The sequence below is a fragment of the Pseudorasbora parva genome, chromosome 12 (genome assembly GCF_024679245.1).
Source record: "Pseudorasbora parva isolate DD20220531a chromosome 12, ASM2467924v1, whole genome shotgun sequence".
NCBI lineage: Eukaryota > Metazoa > Chordata > Actinopteri > Cypriniformes > Gobionidae > Pseudorasbora > Pseudorasbora parva.
The window spans coordinates 16,391,772-16,411,891 of record NC_090183.1 but is presented as its reverse complement, the minus strand read 5'-3'; the positions used below and the strand labels follow the sequence as shown (position 1 = coordinate 16,411,891).

Sequence of the window (20,120 nt, the reverse complement as noted above, 5' to 3'; positions counted from 1 at the left end):
TCCGTGGAAATCAATAATGTATCAATAAGGATATAAGAAATGCTCTTTGTTCTGTGTGTTTTCCTTTAGCAGGATTATGTTGGTCTTCTTTATTTGTTGATATCTCTTTGGTGACCTGTATTTGATTTCTATCTATCTATCTATCTATCTATCTATCTATCTATCTATCTATCTATCTATCTATCTATCTATCTATCTATCTATCTATCTATCTATCTATCTATCTATCTATCTATCTATCTATCTATCTATCTATCTATCTATCTATCTATCTGTCTGTCCGTCTGTCTGTCTGTCTGTCTGTCTGTCTGTCTGTCTATCTGTCTGTCTGTCTGTCTGTCTGTCTGTCTGTCTATATATATATATATATATATATATATATATATATATATATATATATATATATATATATATATATATATATATATATATATATATATATATATATAGTCTGATCAGGCATAATATTGATTGTTTCTAATATTGTGTTGGTCCCCCCTTTTGCTGCCAAAACAGCCCTGTCCCGGTATAACAAGGTCAAGGTCAAGGTATCTTTATTAGTACCCAAAGGTAAATCCTGTAAGTTGCAAGGTGGGGCCTCCACCTCCATGGATTGGACTTGTTTGTTCAGCACATTCCACTGTTACTTCTTGAGCAATTTGAGTCACAGTAGCTCGTCTTTTTGATCGGAGCACACGGTTCTGCCCATGGCAAACTGCTTGCCCATTTTTTCTGCTTCTAACTTGACAAAATGTTCCCTTGCTGCCTAATATATCTCACGTACTAACAGGTAGCATGATAAAATGATAATCAGTGTTATTCACTTCACCTGTCGGTGGTCATAATGCTATGTGTGTGTATATATTTACCAGCAGCTAATGTTAATATGACATTGTGAGTATGTAATATGCCTACCTCTTGTTTTCATAGCATTGATAAATAAAACAAATAAAGAAATAGACATGAGAAAAAAAAATCTATTGGTAGTGACCAGCAGAGGATTAAAAAAATATTTATAAAATATTATAAATTTTACCCCCAACTCTTAGACCTAATGCCCATTTAAATGTGCTTGCAGTGAAAAGAACCATCTTCACACACGAACATCCTCTCTGCTTGATAAGTTAAGCCTCTTACACTAATGCACTCATTGCTGAGCGAGCACAGGATGGCAACCTCCTCAAGAATATACAGAGATTTAATCAGCAATTACACATGATGCCAACTGCTATTATGACAAGGCTCATGCTAAAACTGAAATAAAGTTTATTTCTAAGAAATAAAAATAGTATAGAGCGGTTGCGCGGATCTTAATAGGCCTACAGTATGGCCGGAGACATTGTGGGAGCGTGGGATGTGTCGCTAAGTGATGGGGTTTACCGAATTGAGATTGAACATGGAACAACAACAGGAAAAAGGGTCATTTACATTAATGGCAAGGTGAGAGGTAGTCAAATGTTTTTCTATTTTTTTTTATATATTATCTTAATATATTGAAAGTATAGAAAACATAGGGCCTGCACGTGTACATATTTTATTTTCATTTAAATTTAGTATATATATATATATATATATATATATATATATATATATATATATATATATATATATATATATATATATATATACTAAGTCAAACCAAAAATTAAATAAATAAAAAATTCTCCAGTGGGTGCAGGAGACTAGTTCATTTATGTAAGTGATGATAGCAAAATAAAGTAAACTGCGACATATTATATACAAGAATTCTTCATATAGTGGACTACCAGTCAAATTTATGAGGAATTTGGGACCAAATTTATTCAGACACTTTGACCTGATCATGTTTTTCTTAAGCGTTTTTTCTTTAATTGCTAATGCGACCTTTTACACCACAGACTAAACAAAATGAAGCAATGCTTGGTCATTGGTTAACATAAATTGGTATTATCTAATTGTGTACTTACATTTACCAGCTGACAGCTGATGGGTTGATTGTAATCCATTCTATCAAAGTTATCTGACATTATCAAGATTAATTTGTTCTGACACAGTTTAACTCCGAATTATTATCATATTTTATTACCATTTTCCATAGGCTACAGCAAATAAATTGTGGTAATGTGAGAAAATGTTAAAGGTGTCTGAATAAATTTTGTTTTGACTATATATATATATATATATATATATATATATATATATATATGTATATATATATACTGTATAAAAATTAAAATAAACATATGTACGTGTAATGTGTAGGGCCTATGTTTTCTATATTCTCATTTTCATTTTTTGAATCTTTAATTTTTTTATTGTTATATTAAGATGATAATGTAAGATAATATCTGATACAATATAAAGATAAATAAAATAAAATAATTAATAAGTCTTATTAAGTCCTGTTTTGAAGGAGGTGTTGAGGAGAGACTGGATGTTCAAACTGGTGGGCAAAGAAACATTCCCTGTAGGGAGTACAGACACAAAAGCAACCATAAGTATTGAGGCGATCACTGGGTTTTCCTATGAGTACACGCTGGAGATCAACGGAAAAAGCCTCCAAACATTTTTGGAGAACCGATCAAAAATTTCCAAAACATGGGTGCTGAAAATGGATGGTGCTGATTACAGGATAGTTCTAGGTAAGATACACAGTGGAAAAATCCCTCTTGATTTATGATGTGAAGTTTCTCTGAAAGCCCTAATTCTTCTGAAGGTAATTTATATCCACATTGTAAGAAGAGAATGACTAGGTTTTCAAATTAGGGGGATGCTCGGGGTCAGCAGAAAAATTCTGAGAGAAAGAATTGTAAACTTATTGGACAGTACAAATAGGTCTTTTTTACATGAACACTCAGAAAAAACGAGTGCTGTCACTGAGGCAGTACCCCAAGGTACAAAAGTGAAAAGGTACATATACTCACCCCTAAATGGTACATATCAGTACCTTAAAAAGGTGCATACCAATACTTTAAGAGTGCAAATTAGCACTTTAAAGGTACATAGTAGTATATTTTCGGTTTTGTACCTTCTAACACCCCAGTGACAGCAATGTACCTTTTTTTCTGACAGTGAAAATATGTTTTTCACAAGAGGATCATCTTATGTGTCCGAAGCGTCAGTTTAAAAACCATAGACAAAATGATACAGTACACATTGCTGTACTAGAATAGGAAAAAGTTATCCTCTAATTTGCTTGTTTGATTCGGCAGGCATCAGACAGTTGAGCTGTAATCTCAATAAAGACAACCATTAGCAACCATTATGTTTTTTTTCTGTTTCACTATAGAGAAAGACACTATGGATATATGGTGCAATGGACAGAAAATGGAAACCATGGTGAGAACTTTTAATACTGCAGTTTAGACTAGCACAGACCTTTAGTATGAAAGACTTTGGTCCATTGTATTAAGTTTGAGTCACGGCAGATAATAGAGTAGCTGTGTGACCACTGTGGAAATATGAAACACCATCTTATTCACAGCACAGCATTCCCATGGCTTGTGCTTATTTAGTTATATAGGCCTATGTTTATATTGATTTTCTGTGTGCAGGGGGAGTTTACCGAGAATGGAACCGAGACACACTTTGCAGCAGGGAACCATGAATGCTGCATAAAAGCAACAACTAGTGGAAGAAAACGGAATGGAATTATTCATTCCCTACTGGTGGATGGAATCAGGATAGAAGAGGCCATTGAGTAAAATGGAGGCTAATAGAACTCAGATGTCCCAGACATTTAGCAACAGTGTACTTTATCAGAATTAGATACAGATGGCACAGAAAAGTTTTTTTCTCCCCAATAAATCCAGCATGTTGGCATTTGTTCAGAACATGGACAAGAACATTTAAAGTTGTTAAAGGTCTTAAACTATCTTTAAAAACACAATCCAATTTAATCTGAATAAATTATACACTTCTTGAAAATGAAAGAAAAAAAGTTCTCTATAATAGGGTAATATGACCTTTAGGCATGATTTTTTTTCTTGGCCATAAATGGCACAAAATCTCATCTCAACACATTTAATTAATGGCTATTTAAGTGTACTTTTTAAGAACCTGGCTTATAGCTGTTTTTACTCTTTTGGAGTAGCTTATTTAAAAACAATTTTTCTCTCATCGTTTTATATAGTGTCTTACAAACATACATTGTTTAAAAATAATTGTGTGTAGTCCACTGGTAGTGTACATAGGTATTTACTTCAAATTGACCTTACTCTTTCCCTGCTTTCAACGGAATTTACGGATAGACTGATAGATTCACTGTTATATTGTAGGAGGTGCTATTATGCATCTTCTGAAAGAGTACAGAATCTCCAGATCAAAACACAGGAAAGAAGAAGCAGAAACAAGCCATATGCATTTCTTACGCAAATGTAAATAACATCATCATCAAACATTAAACAGCATATAAATCATAACTGCCTTATGTTGCCAAATGAAATGTAGACCCAGAAAGAGGTAGGAGTGTTGACATACATGATCATCTATGAAATATCTATGTTTTGTCCATAATTCTGAATCCGATCGTAAAGTAGGGGAACGCGAGGCACAACCTAACACTGGGCTGATTGTAACAAGCATGGTTTAAAACTTTCCACACATGCCAGGATGACGAAACTTCATATTAACATTATTTTGAGAATGTTTTCTGCCAGATTTCAAAAATCTTTGGAAGATATTACTGAACATTTATTTAACCATAGCAAAGTTTTTTTTTTTAACTTAAGTTTATTTTTCATCTCTGTTTTATTGTGTTTATTTAAAATAAAACAAATCTAAAATGATTGTAATCTTATATCTGTTAGTTGAGATCGTTCTTTAATGCTGATCTAACAGCAGAAGACACGAGCCACGGTTTAAATCTCAGTTGTGCAGATGGGGTGTTTTAACACTGTGTTAATGAGCCCCTATTAGAAATATGCTATTATATTCTATACTTTTATGAATTCTTTTGAGAAACCATGAATTGAAAAGGGTGAATAAAGACTGAGAGTCAATGTTTGGAAATTATTCATTATTATTATAATTTTAATGATGCTGTATATTTGTTTTTAGCGATGTGTTTGTTGTCAAACTCAAAAGTTTAATATTAATATTTTAAATTATTAAAAAATTACATTACTTAATTTAAAAAAATAAGTTGATAATTATATTTTATTGACAAAGTATTTTAGCTGGTCTTTGATTTTTTTTTTTTTATTATATCACAAAACATTTTAAGCTGTCATTCGCTCTTGTTTCAGTGTGCCCCCTCACGTTACAATCCCCATCTATGAGGCATGTTGTCACATTTCACTTCCATTCTTTCGGAGTAAATCAAGAAAAAGGTATACACTGTATTAATGAAGCAAAACCACATAATTGTAGTAGACGTGTGAAATTAATGTGGGGAAAATAAATACTCTGAACCCAAAGTGGATTTACACAAACTGAGAAAGTCAAAAAGCATTAGATTGTGCCCCACTCTCCCCTTGGTGCGTTCAAGTCATATCATGATCGCATAGTGAATGCACATGAAGGCCAGTCAGAATACAGTTGGAAGCTCTGGATTTTCTTTAAAGGTGCACTATGCAGCTTTTGTCCACTGGAGGGCGCCTATGCAAAACAAATGCGTAGTTTGATGACGCAAAGTGTGAGCGCAGCATCTTGGGAGATGTGGTCTTCTCATCACAGCCGGTGGAAAATAGGACTCGGGCAGAAATCACGTTCATGCATGCGGTTATTAACGTTACTGTAGTCTAAAGCAGAGCAGGACCGAGTGTTATGGACCTGAGCAAAGCTGCTGGAGTGATTGTTAAACAAATACCCGCCTTGCGAATACCGGGACTTTTATTATGACGGGACGGGACTCATTTGCCGGGCGCCTGCACAGATCCGCTCTTCCGGTTATGATTTTGAGGTAACGGAGCTCTGTTTATCATATTAGATACATTTAAGTGTGTTTAAAACGATGTTATGACGTTACTCCGTGCGTTCAGTTGTTCACACTGCTAAGAATAAAGCGCTCCTGCCAAATAAAAGCCGAAACCGAGGGTAACGCAGATATGACGCAATTGACAGGCGACTCTCTCAAATGCAATGCTGCAACGTCCCTGTCCTTAGTTAAAATAGCAATTTTCTCACAATTTACAAATAGTTGGAAACATCTGGGATATTGTAGGTACTCAACTGAACAAAATATATAACACTGGCCTAGTGATTTTTTGGATATTTTACTGCAAAAATACTACATAGTTCACCTTTAAGCCCCGATCTTTATGAGTTGTGGGCATGTCAGTGAAAAACATGGTGGAATACTAGCTACAATACTTAAAGGGTTAGTTCACCCCAAAATGGAATTGATGTCATTAATGACTCACCCTAATGTTGCTCCACACCCGTAAGACCTCTGTTCATCTTTGGAACACAGTTTAAGATATTTTATATTTAGTCCGAGAGCATATAGAAGTGTATAGGCACACTATACTGTCCATGTCCAGTAAGGGAATAAAATAATCATCAAAGTAGTCCAGATATGACATCAGTTAGTTAATTAGAATCTCTAGAAGCATCGAAAATACATTTCGGTCCAAAAATAATTCAAACGGTTATGAATCAGCGTATTGATTCTTGATTCGGATCGCCAATGTCAGGTGATTTCAGCTGTTTGGCAGTTTGACACGCGAGCCAAATCATGAATCAATCCGCTGATTCATGACCGTTTGAATCTTTATTTGAGGATTGAAAACAAACGCGGAAGAGAAGACAATGCTGAATAAAGTCATAGTTTTTGTTACTTTTGGACCAAAATGTTTTTTCGATATTTTAGCAGTAACAGTGACATTGTGAATTGCCCCCCCCCCCCCAATAAATAAATAAAAAAATAAAAAAAAATAAAAAAAAATAGAGAAGCTACGGTGGCCAACACAGGACAACAATGTAATTGTCAGAGAGAGCAGAGACTGACTAGCGCTATAGAGAAGTTTGTCCATTTAAGGCTACTGTAAATATGATGGTGCAAAATGGTGACTGGCTCATAGCTTATTCTAAGGTAATAAAAACATAATGGTACATTGAGAAAAGGTCTTTATACTCCACTGAAAACATAGCATATGTATATTATATTGCATTTATCCTCATAAATACTACACACTGCACCTTTAAAGGCATTTAGCGGTGATATTGTCAGGATTTTTATGTACAGCAATAGCATATGATAACTATGATAGCAATATAATATAACAATGTAATATGTAACAACAAAAGCTTCATAAATTAATAAAAAACGTAAAAAAGCAAAACACGCCTGATGCACATTCATTGTTCTTTATTTTCTGAAAGTAGATTTTAAGAACCTTGCTGTATTTTTGAGTAATTAATAAAGCGAAAGTACTCCGCCATCTTACTCCGATGAAAGTGACTTGAATGCACATGAAGTTGAAAAGATGACTTCCCATCTGCCAAAAATGCAATTTTGCTCAGTTTTTTTGTTCAAAATCAGAAGTTCTGTTCAGATTTTAATACAACAAAATATTCTGGGAGCCATATGTTCACTTGGTAGGCTATAGTTGCAGTTCAAATTATTTGTAAGTTGTTAGTTGTGTACTCAAAAGCTGAATCTGAAATCGGCCCCTATACCCTCAAATAGGGTATTTTGTGAAAGGACAGCCATTTGTAGTGGTGTCCAAAACCATAGTGGACATTATCGAGTGCACTCATTTCTTTCCCATATTGTACAGCCAATGTATGGTCAGGGCTGTCCGAATTCACTCACTCCTTTTCAGTCACTCTTTAATGTGAACTTTATTAGTGGACAAACATAGGGTAGGGAATAGTAATTGAGGGTTTAGGGGTTGATTTCGGATACAGCCAAAGTTTACTGTTGAAGCTGTACACTACAAAAATTGGGCCAATTTAGTCCCAAGTGGTATTGAAATAGCAAACCTACATGTGCTAATTAGTATACTTAAAGTAGCTAAATTACTTAATACAATTTACTTAGGCTATTTTTTTGCTAAGGGCTACAGATGCATGAAAGAAAAAAAACAAACAAATAGCCTAACAATAATAAGTAAGCCAATGTATATGTAAAAAAAAAACTGTAATAAGTAATACAATGAATGGTAATTATTTTCTATAATATTATTTTCTGCTGTAATTAATGGGGTTATTATTCAGTAATTTTATTAGTTATATTTTAGATGTCTTCACTGTTAATTAAAATTTTAGGTTAAATGAGTGAAATCATCCAGTTTGATTGATTTTTAACATATTTAAAGTTGCTTCTAACATATCTTCAAATAAAATATGGACGATTAATTATGCATATATACATATGCCTAAGTCAAATAATAAATGTACCTTTCAGATTCATCTCTTTCAATGGGATTCTGCTTTTTCTGTTATTGGTTATTCAATTATTGAACTAAATTGTATAAATTTATTTGATTCACACTCACACACACACACACTCTCTCTCTCTCTCTCTCTCTCTCTTACTCACACAAACACAAACACACACACACACACACACACACACACACACACACACACACACACACACACACACACACACACATTCTTAAACTGTGCAAACTAGCCTATATTTACATTCCCTATTAACTGTAAACCTACCCATCACAGAAAGCTTTCTGTATTATTCATTTTCAAAAACATCACTTAGTATGATTTATAAGCTGTTTTCCTCATGGGGACCAAAAAATGTCCCCAAAAGGATTTACCAGGACCAAATACTATTGCATCATTATCATCATCTTCCTGCATCATTTGCCTATAGATATATTGAAATATGCTACAATTTAAAGGAAAATGCACATTGTAGCCTGTTTAAAGGGGTTGCATGCATTTTCACTGCTATGGGATGGTCACGCGGTCACACCCACGTTATCACAAGACTCTGAAGTCAAATCCAAAAGTGTGTCACAGAACTGAGACCAAACAAGTAATTCTTATGGTTGACATGTCCACTAATCAGACAACACATGTGTTCAGGCCAGGGTAAGATAAGCGCGCTCTATAGCGCCCCCATCCACTTTGTGGCGACCTGTATGCGTTTTTGTAACAACGGACTGCGCAGAATTAACGCAGCTACGACCTGATCGACGGTTCCGAAACGCCGACGTTTTTCCAGTAGGAAGCGTCCAAAGGAAGGAGCAGGCGCAATGATGTTTGAGAGGATACAGACGGGACGGACCTCAGTGCGGGTGAAAAGGGAATGCACCCATCTTTGCGGATAAAACAAGAGAGATACCCGATAACCCCCCTGGCGATAGTGTCTCGTTGAGGTTGGCGTACCTATATGGGTTTGTGGTTTCGCATCTAGACCGCATAAAGTCTTTCATTGGTTGTAATGTCAGCATGAGCCGAAGTGAACAACAGGAGAACGCGAGTTGACTGTGCTTGGAACACAGCAGACATACCCTATCCAGCTCGTTTGAGCGAACTGTAGTTTCTCGGCGAGTTTGAGTTTTAATAATTTATCTTCGTCTTTGCCGCTTAAACTGGTCTGTGTGTATGAAGCACACAGCCGGACGCGACCATGTGGACTCTTCTCGCCTCGGACTGCAGACCTGAGATGGCCTTCACTTGCCTATTATAGTCCGTAATGACGATGCATGGTGATTTGGTGGAGCTTCTGTGTTTTTATGGTGTATTTATGAGGATATGGGGCATATGACTGTATCCTGGGATTTCAGATCCGGACAGCTGCAGCTCTCCCTCCAGCGTCTGGACATCTGTTGTAATACACATATACTCAAATATTACATGCACTGATATCAAAGCCGCTGCTAGATATTAGTTAGTCTCGCACGAAGTGTTAGGCGGTTGAATGCCTAATCGTTAATGTTTTCATAAGTTAGTTGCGCTGCCATTTGTGATTGCATCGTATAGCCTATATTTGCGATCATTTGTAGTTGTTTTGGTTTTGACCAAAATCGTTAGGAGCTGACCTCAGACCTCATGTGGACATCTGATCTCACTCCTGTGTTTGCCAGGACATCAGTATCCCTGAATCATCTGCAAACACTCTTTAGATAATTGCATATCGGGTTCCATTTGAAGAGATCACATTGCAAACATGAATTATCAGCAACACCTGGCGAACTCGGCTGCGATCAGAGCTGAGATCCAGAGGTTCGAGTCCGTCCATCCGAACATCTACTCCATCTACGAGCTGCTAGAGCGGGTGGAGGATCCACTGCTGCAGAATCAGATCCGAGAGCACGTCATTGCCATTGAAGGTAAGGGCAACAAGGACGTTTGAGTCTCCTTCTAGAGACAGTTTCCACGATCTTTATCCTATGTTCATTTCATTTATTTTGTGTTAGTGGTGTGTAATACAAAGTTTGCCGGAAACTCTGGATGCCATGGTGAATGGGGTGGGATGAAGCTCCATTATAGCATGACAAAATATGAAATCTGTGTCCACTCCCAGTGTCATTTAAAAAACAAAAACATAATGAGGATTAGATTAGTCTACATAATGAATAATGGCATTACAAATCAAGCCACTCCAAAGGGTGATTCGTTTTCTCTCTTCTCATGACGAGTACACTTTCTTTTTAATCTCAGAAACTGGTATGGACTCTTGGCTTCAAAAAATCAGAGGTAGTAAATCTTATTTCTAATGTTTTATTGGTTGTTGTAGTTACACTGGTTATAAATGTGTTCTTTGAACCAATTGTCTTCAAGACATCTGAGGTTTCAGATTTATTGTGAGAGAGGTTTGAGTCAAACTTTAAACACAGATGATCCAATTTTACTCAGCCAGGTAGATTTTTTTTTCACTCTAAAACCAGGTTATATAGACGCACAGTCTGTTCAATAGGTTGTATAGTCTTTTATTGGCAACAGTTCAACCGTTTGATCTGTCTGTGCACAGCCGCAGTTTATTTTGTGAAGGTTAAATGTCATATACCCTGAATACGGCTTGTACTGTAAGAAGGAGTTGTTGATGGTCTGTGTCAGTGTAGCTTTCGTTCTCACTTCTTGTAGAGGATTGAAGATTGTGTTTAAGTATGGTTTTAATGAAGATTTTATTTGTGGGGTGGTGGTTATCAAGGCCTGTGAGGTTTAAAATGCCTTGTGTCATTGTTTTAATGTAAATCTGTAGTTAGGAGGTAATCTTCATGGTTTTTACACACAAATGCTATTTACAATTCTGTCCGTTTTACCAGTAGGTTATATAATTGCAAAATGAGAAACGGTATTGTTCTTGAAATGAAACTCTGTGTTCCACTAGATTGCAGTGAATGTTTTGGTAATGAGTGGGTTCTCGGCTGCTTGTGTGTGGTCAGGGACATGTCTCTGTCAAAGCTGATGTAGGAATCTTTGACCCCTTTCAATGAAAGTAAAATGGTTCTTGACTTGCTGAGACATGCACATGGATCAGCCTGACATAGACAAACCTGTCACTAGCATAACACACCCCCTCGACAGACCCCGGCCTGTCTAATTCCTAAAGAATCAAGGCAGACTACCTAAAAGAAGCTTGGGAATGAAGTGTTTACTTGCTTTGTGGAATCAATATATCTGGTGAATTTTTGTAAAATATTGTTATGAAATTTAGAGTCATCATACATGTTATGTTGCATGTGGTCATGAGTCAAAGTTGTCGTTCTAAAAGCAGAACTTGATAGTAGTTATGTTTGTTTTGTTGCCAAAGTTTGTTGACTTCTGGCATTGCAGTGTTTAACTAACCATGTTAGCTAGCTAAGTGTCATTGCTAGCTATGCTAATTAGTAGTAGTGAATTTAATTTATGCAGAAAATCTAAATATCCCAAAAAACATGTATTGTGTAAAAGGTGGAGACTTGCCACTTGCATACTCTCACTGGCCCTCTAGTTTAACAGATGGCAAATCTGAGCTGAAAACCGATACGTAACACACCCTGTGATCTGAAGCGTGTCTGTCTTCAGATATTAGACTGGTGTAGCATTTACATTGGTGTGCACTTTACTTCATTTTACTCAAGACGCCTGCTGACACATCAGGGACGGGTTGGTTTGAGCCTGAGCAGATCGCTCTCTATGCAAGGCATGTTTGTGATCTCGGAGACACGCATCTGTGCGATACTTTGGCCTCCCTGTTTCTTGCATAAAGGGCATGACATTTATAAGAATGAATAGTGTAGCTTGTGCATAGAAAATAAGATTTGGATGAATTTTGGATGAAACAGACCTTTTGAGAATCTAAAATTGGGAAAACTGTCATGCACAATAATAAGTATAAGTATTAAAAGTAAAAGGGAGCAAAAGTATATGCTTCTGTGAGCATTTTATTTACATATTGGTGTTTTATCTAGCATTTGTAATGTAATTCCCCAAAATGTGCATACAAATAAATTGATGGAAAATATGTTTTAGGCATTTGGAGTAGTCAAATAGTCAAAAAAATGTCCAGACCAAGTTTTGAATCTGTCATGTCAACTCTTTATTGCCACCAACAGTTCAAATTTGATCTTTCATTTGATAACTTTTGAACTGAAAAGCCTACAAATAACTATTAATTATTTAGAGTGCGAATTACATACATTTCTGCCAAATAGATTTTACGACATTTAAAATTTTGTATAACTTTTGTAAACTTCTACCTACATTCATACTTTATTGGCCGCACAAAGGTGATAGATAACCCATTGTTCCTCAGTCATTAATTTTGTCAGTTTTTTTGTCTGTCACCGATTTGGTCTGTTGTGTCAAGCCGTTTTGAATTTCACTCCTATAGCAGTTCATCGGAGATCTCAAATAAAACAGCAATAGAATACATTTAATTGCAAAACGTCAAAAATGGACGATGTCTCTCTGCACCAAGTTGCCACTGGTGCTTGGTATGGTGCTTTTGATATTTTTTTCCCCTCCTAATTTTTTAATAAAAGTAGCTAGAAAAAAAATCCAGAAAATATTGAAACTGATTATAAGTGGACTCGTAGTTCGAAGCTCATTGTGTGTCTGGTAAAAGCCTCTCCTTAAAAAAACGTTCGTTTTTGCCAGGACAGGTTCCCTGATGGGATTGTTAGCTAGGAAATGTCTGGCAGATCTAATGGCCGGGGTTATTGTGCTAGGGGCTACAGTGCTATGCAACACACGCCCTCCAAATGAGAGGTCGCAGCATCATGCAGATGTCAGAAACGCAGCCCCTCCCATCCAATCTGTGTGAAGGGCACCATTAGGGAGATGTAGCAGCCATCCGTATAGTTCGTTAAATGCGCACAGAGGAGCATGCGTCACCCTGTGGAACGGCAGGAACAAGGTTGCGCTGTCAAATGGGTCCATCCTTAAAATTACATCTCACATCCTACTGCTGAGTCATGCTCTAATTTTATGGCCAGTCTGTCTGGCACATTAAAGATTTTGGCCATCTCTATGGCGTTTCTCAGAGCTGTCAGAATTCTGCTTGAATTGCACTGAGCATTTGGTGCAGTAGAATGCTAACCGGAGCAATGGCTGCAAGGAGACCATATATCTGTTTATATTTAATTAGGAGGCCCCGAAGCACGGCCGTAGAGACTGAAGCTAGGAAAGAGGAATGGGGCAGCATATGGGGGGGCATATGCTGAAGAGTGTGCAGAGTCTAGACGGGGTTCAGGGATTAACAAGCTACCAGTACAGTTGAATGAAATGGCTCAGTGGGGTTCTGAACACAAACAATAAAGAGGCAGATTAGGGGCAGTAACCGTCTCTTCTAGTTATGAGAGTAGATTGCTTGACCTTCACTTGTTCCCACATAGGCTACATCTACATTTATCCAGATACATTTGACAATGGTGTTTTCGTTTCCAAAAAATTCTCTCTGTCCACTCTAGTGTTTTCCAAAAGTCTTAAAATACAAATGATCTTACTGTGTTTGTGTAAAACCATAACAAAAGGTCACTGAAATGACTAGACATAATAATGTTATCACGTTATTCTTCCTCTTATCATTTTTATTCACGTTATTATCATTTTATTAGCAAAATATCCTGCGCTTAATCACCATCCTAAAATGGTCAGTTTGACACAGGACAGCAATTGCAAGCTAGGCTGGTTAAAACCAGACCATTCTCAGTAGTGACTGAGTTATGGTCTGGCAAAGCTTCATAGACTAAATCATTTCCAAAGGGGCGTCACTAACGGACGATGACGTATGCAGAGCGACGAATAAACATCTGAGACAGAAATTCTGATTTTGAGGAAGATGTTGCAATGGCTTCTGACGATTTTTTGCCGTTGTTGTAAAAGAAATATGATAATAGCTGGTGTACAAATAAAATATAAAAATAACCAGAAACGCGAGAATGACTCAGATTTTTTTTGTTGTTTTTATTATATTTAATGTAAACAGCGATTGATGAGTGTATCTCTGCCTCAGGTACGTTAACAAGTCACGTTGAGGCTCGCGCTGCCTGTCTCTTTTGTGAGAGACATTCGTGGAGAAATCAAAACAATTGAGCAGCAATATAAACTCACAGAAGAAACATACTGGGGTAAAACTGAGTTTTTTGTAGTTGATATTTATGATTTATGATATTGTTAATAACACAAGTCGACTTTGCAAACGTGAATTGTGTAGCATGAATGGTGTAGGCTAGTTCAATAAACAAGTAGCCTAATTAATATTAAGTTACTTAAATTTTAGATATAAACATATGGCGTTATTTCCCTGTCAAATGTCGAGAGTGCATTATTGTAGCGGGAAAGTACATTAATATAGTGCGCGAGCGCGAATCTCTCTGCTCGCGCGCGGAATATAATGCGCAAGCGCAAATCTCTCTCTGCTCGCACGCGGAATGTAATGTGCGAGCGCGAATCTCCCTGCTCGTGCGCGAGAACTCTGCGTGCGCTCTCAGATATGCTGCTCTTGTCAGAATTTTTTGTCTGGGCTCACTCAGAGAATATGCCTGCACTTAAAACGTGTCCAGTGCAATCGCGAATCTCTCCTCTTCGCTTAAACTAAGCCTGTATGTGCACAGACTGTGTTCCGTGCGCTCGCAAGAAGAGAAATACTCTTCTTAACGGTTTCGGTCTCTTTGCTCTTGGCATAAACGGCAACAACCAATCAGAAATAGGCTTCAACGACTGACCAATGAAAACGCGACATCGTACATTAAATCTTATATTGAACCCCACATGGAATCAGAATCACTTGAGTTCAGTGACTTCAATAAAGATGAGTGAGATGGATCCGCAGTATCGACGATATTTTTGTTTTTATGTAAAATAGGCCTAGGTCAAATATATATTAGAAATGTCTGGGAAGAGGGCGATTGGATTATTTTACATATTAACCTAGACTGTCTACTCTAGCCTATCTGCACAGCCACTTTGTTCACACTACAGGTGCCATGCCCATTTGAAAGTGAGATTTTTGAGCCAAATGGATTTAAATGGATTTAAATCTGAAAAAAAAGCCCCCTAATAGATATAATATAAGAATATATAATGTAATAATAGATAAGGGGGCAAAATGCCCCAGTAAAATTATGCTATATCTAACTGCATCAAACACAAATGCAACAGAATAAAACTAATTAAAAATACTGACTACTAAATTAATGAAATCCATTTTGTTGGGAAAATGTTACTGCAATTTGTGAATTAAGTTACCTTTCACCTCAAAAATTGGCATACATTTCTAAATAATCCACTGGCAGTGGCGGAACTAGACTTTTATTCATGGGTGGCCAAGGCTGCTTTAGGGGGTCCATAGACCGTGAATATCATGTTATACTTATTTGTTTTCATTGTTTTGACCAATGTAACCTTAAATATGTAACAATAAATAAGCACCCACAACAGTAGATATCAGTGAAATTTCACAATTCTCAGCCTAATAATATAAATGTAAAACATTATTGAATACAAGTGAACAGTTGAAGTTGCAGGACACAGTGATTCAGGTACAGAAATTAAATAATCAAACATAATAACATTGCATAATCGTTTTAAGTGCAGGCATATTCTCTGAGTGAGCCCAGACAAAAAATTCTAACAAGAGCAGCGTTTCTGAGAGCGCACGCAGAGTTCTCGCGCACGAGCAGGGAGATTCACGCTCGCACATTACATTCCGCTCGCGAGCAGAGAGAGATTAGCGCTCGCGCATTATATTCCGCGCGCGAGCAGGGAGATTCGCGCTCGCACATTACATTCCGCTCGCGAGCAGAGAGATTCGCGCTCGCGCACTATATTAATGTACTTTCGCGCTACAATAATGCGCTCTCGACATTTGACAGGGAAATAACGCCATACAAACAACCTTTTTTTTTTCATTTCACCCATGATTTCACCGACGAAAATAGTTCCAGAGGAAAGCAACACTCAGCGCGGTGTTTTGGTACTAAATGGTTACAAGAAATATTGTAACTGTTACTAACTTTTAACTGCTGTAAAAAGCACCTTATTTGTTTAAACTGTTTGCAAACCATATGTTATTGCACTTTTGTTCATTTAGCAGCACTTTTGTATTCATTATTGAATTTTGCGCATACTGCGATTAATCAGGATTAATCACGAAAAAACATGCGATTAATTGCGATTAAACATTTTAATCGTTGCCCAGCACTAGTTAGAACATTTTCAGACTTGAGCATAGTTACACTAGTTATTTATTTACAATTATTTACATGATTACCAGATCTAGTGTGAGGAAATAAGCACAGAAAGGCCAGATCCAGAGCTGCTGTTTGTTGTTAGCACATGATCACACTCCTCATCCTCCTCTTCAAAGTAGTGGGTGTAATCCACATCTGATAAGTCGGGTGTTGTTCTTTGCTTTGCTTCACTTAAAACAGACGCGATAGCTGATTCGAATGAGTGATGTTCTGCTTCACCGTCGCTGCGCTGTCGTCATCGTGTAAAGCCCGCCCCAACGTTTCTGATTGGTGCCGCAATTTCGACGTATTAGAAATGGGTTTGAATGAGCTCTTTGCCAGTCTACTTGCAGAGCAAATCTAAATTTGTCGGAAGTTGTCTGGGTTTTCCCAGGCTAATTGCAAGCACATTTTCTGACTTCTTTGCAGGAATGTAATAAGAAGATTTTACAAAGTAACATTTATCTTTAGCTACATTGTGCAAGTGAATAGCACATGCCATATAGCCATCTATTCACTGTCAGAAAAAAAGGCAAATATTGCATCCATGCACTGTAAAAAAAAGTCTGTAATTTTTTTTTACAGGTGTTTTACCTGTATTTTGAATTACACGTTGCATCAGTTTGTGTTTTAGGGGTTAACGGAAATTTCCGTAAAATGACTGGATAATGTACTGGCAGAAAATTACCAGTACATTTTCTGTTTTATTTTTTTGCAGTGTGGGTATGCAACGTCACTTGGGCAGTTCCCTTAAAAGGATAACTTTGTATCTACCCCTAAATGGTTCATTTTAGTATCCTAATATGTACCCTTCAAGCCCAATTTATACTTCTGTATGCCTATAGTGTACGACGTATAGTGTATGCCGTAGCTATACGTCGTAGGCTGTGTGTTGCACGTGTAGCCTATGATGTACCCTATGATGTGCACGCGTTGATTATACGCAGACCGCAAGTGCTGTGATTGGGCTGCTATAACCCCTCCCTCAGGGATACACATGCTCCCTCTGTATGTGTAACTACACGTCAATGTGGATGGATGCAGAAGAATGAAAACTGACGTGTAGCCACGGCATAGAGGCTATGGCGCAGGTCCGATGCAGAAGTATAAATCAACCTTAAGGCAGTGGTTTTCAAAATGTGGTCTGCACAGGTACTGCAGGGGGGGCATGGGTAGGCCTGTCACGATAACAAATTTTGCTGACCAAGAAATTGGCCAAGAAATTATTGCGATAAACGATAATATTGCCGTTCTGAGACCATTTTCATCTAAAATAATGATAATGGCATAATAATGCAGGCACATTTTTTCAAAGATCAATAAACTTTTATTTCTAAAGACTGTTTAACACAGAAAACATTTAAAATATCCACATAACAAAACAACCAAAAACAATAAATAAAATGGATAAAAACTGCAACAGATGAGGTGCATATTAGGGGTGGCATGGTTCACAAAACCCACGGTTTGGTTCTGTACGGTCCTTGTTTTATTGATTTATTAAGCACCAAACACCGATTCCACACTTGTCTTGCTGGTGTGTGCCCAGTACAGTGGCAATTTTTAAAAAAACTTTTATTAACTTTTACTAACCCAGCCAGTATAAGCAATAAAAGCGTCTCAGTCTCCTTCCACAAGATCTCACGATATTATGTGTGGAGATTTGTCGTAGAGTAAAAAGCTGTCTTGTGGTATCGCCATGACAGAGCTTGAGGGTGAAATTCACATAGAATATGCCACCACTACGTTTACATTACATGGACCCCCACTGTCGTTTTGCTAGACATAAAACCCCTTTAATTAAATTGGATAAGTCTCTTATATATAATATAATTTTGCATGATATTTGCATAAAGACCTGCCTAACCTTTTTGACGCTCTCAATGCATTCTGGAAATCTGTCAATCCCACAATGCATCGCGCAACGACGAGAGCATCAGGGTGGCCAAAAGTAATTCATTTTCAATGGGAGCCGACGGCAAGCTTTGGTGAGAGCGGCGCAGTGAGGCACGGCACGACATGGAGGATTTGGCAATCGAGGAGAGTTGATGAGCTATGATAATGATAATGATCTATGACACAGTTCGGCGGCAACCAATTGGAATGTAGAAATACTCTGCTTGAGATGAGTCCAGAGAACGCAGGCCTGTAAACCAGACCACTAGGGATGGGCGATATCTTATCGTTTCCAATATACCGGTAAAAATTCTCCCCATGATAAGAATTTGTCTTCCCACGATAATAACGATAAACATGTTGATGACGTGACCCATTCGCATCTCTCGTGCAGAGCGTAAACAACTATGGCGGAAGCTGTTGAGGAGTTTATTGCTGAAGGAGGAGCTATCTCTACAACCTGGAGCTGGTACACACAGAGCACTTGGGATGAGCACTTGGACTGAGCGCTTGAGAAATTTGTGCTTTGTTTAAAAAAAAAAACGTTTTATTAAAATAAAATTAAAATAAAATTAGTGCCGTTAAAATTAATTTGCGTTACCGTGTTAATTTTGACAGCCATATATATGTATATATATATGTGTGTATGTATATATATATGTGTGTATGTATTAGGCATGTGCCGATATCAATTTTTCATGTTGCGATTAATTGATGAAGTTTTATCACGATATACGATATTATCACGATATTGAAATAAGTTGCAAAAAAAAAGTGTTGCCATAGCCTAACAGCTTTAAGAACTATTTTTGTAAGAACAAAAATAACTGAATGTTTAAATACAATAATGCACCAAAAATATATACAGCTCTGGAAAAAAAATTAAGAGACCCCTCTTGAGAAATCAATGTTAAGTGGTCTCTTGATTTTTTTCAGAGCTGTAAAAGTAGAATTTTCAAACAGATTAAAGTGCAAAAGAATTAGGCTATAAAGAACCACAGGTAGGCTTACAAATTACAATAAGGGCTCATTAGTTTATGCATTAACTAAGATTGAGCAATAGCTACATTTGGTACAGAAAGTATAATGTTTTTGGTAATGTTAGTTAAGAAATACTGATCATTGTTAGTTTTATCTTAGGTCCATTAAAAGTTATTTTGATTTTGATTTTAATGTTATTAAAAGTAACTAAGAAATTAACATAGAATGATTAATTCTTTATAAGTATTTTTCATTGTCAGTTTGGTAATAATGAATTAACACATGTTAACTAATGAAGTCGTATCTCAAAGTTTTACTGGACAATAACAAATAATCAGAACAGTTCTAATTATTAGGGTATGTTGTAGTCCAGATTAAAACTTAAAAATGTTTAAATTGGAAAATAAATAGCCTATTAAGTCTTTAAGTATTTGGTGCTGTGATGAACAACATTGAGATTACAAAAACGAATGGCTGTTTTAAAAACTACACGCGTTTTTTTTGTTTGTTTGCGGGTTTCCGGGGTAACCGTGGCATTCTGCAGTTCATCAGCGCCCTCTGCTGTCACTGAGCGGCACTTCAGCAGCGCGTCTCCTTCACTCGTTCATGTGCTTCTCATTTACACCTGCTGAGCGCATGTCCCTTTGACGCAGAATACAGCGGTGTTAAGCATTTATACGGTTGATGGGCAAA

General features: G+C 37.0%; 2 protein-coding genes across 3 annotated transcripts in view; both read left to right on the top strand.

Moving 5' to 3' along the window:
- The first annotated feature begins 1,326 nt into the window (after window positions 1-1,326).
- On the top strand, window positions 1,327-4,712 carry faimb (Fas apoptotic inhibitory molecule b). Its single transcript, XM_067458351.1, has 4 exons — window positions 1,327-1,440; window positions 2,393-2,621; window positions 3,269-3,318; window positions 3,534-4,712. The coding sequence occupies exons 1-4, from the start codon at window positions 1,327-1,329 to the stop codon at window positions 3,681-3,683; spliced, it is 543 nt and encodes a 180-aa protein (XP_067314452.1). The 3' UTR covers window positions 3,684-4,712.
- A 4,407-nt stretch (window positions 4,713-9,119) lies between these two features.
- agap1 (ArfGAP with GTPase domain, ankyrin repeat and PH domain 1) overlaps window positions 9,120-20,120 on the top strand; it is a 257,610-nt gene continuing 246,609 nt past the window's right edge. For both annotated transcript variants that reach the window (XM_067459347.1, XM_067459346.1), the window contains exon 1: window positions 9,120-10,223. In XM_067459347.1, the coding sequence (XP_067315448.1) occupies window positions 10,061-10,223 (163 nt within the window). In that variant the 5' untranslated portion in view covers window positions 9,120-10,060. The remainder of the gene's footprint in view (window positions 10,224-20,120) is intronic.

Bases quoted from the DNA above. Each gene is read 5' to 3' on its own strand.
- faimb (XM_067458351.1), top strand. From the start codon at position 1,327: ATGGCCGGAGACATTGTGGGAGCGTGGGATGTGTCGCTAAGTGATGGG. The intron at 2,622-3,268 runs GTAAGATACACA...GTTTCACTATAG, and splicing joins TGATTACAGGATAGTTCTAG to AGAAAGACACTATGGATATA. The intron at 3,319-3,533 runs GTGAGAACTTTT...TTCTGTGTGCAG, and splicing joins GACAGAAAATGGAAACCATG to GGGGAGTTTACCGAGAATGG.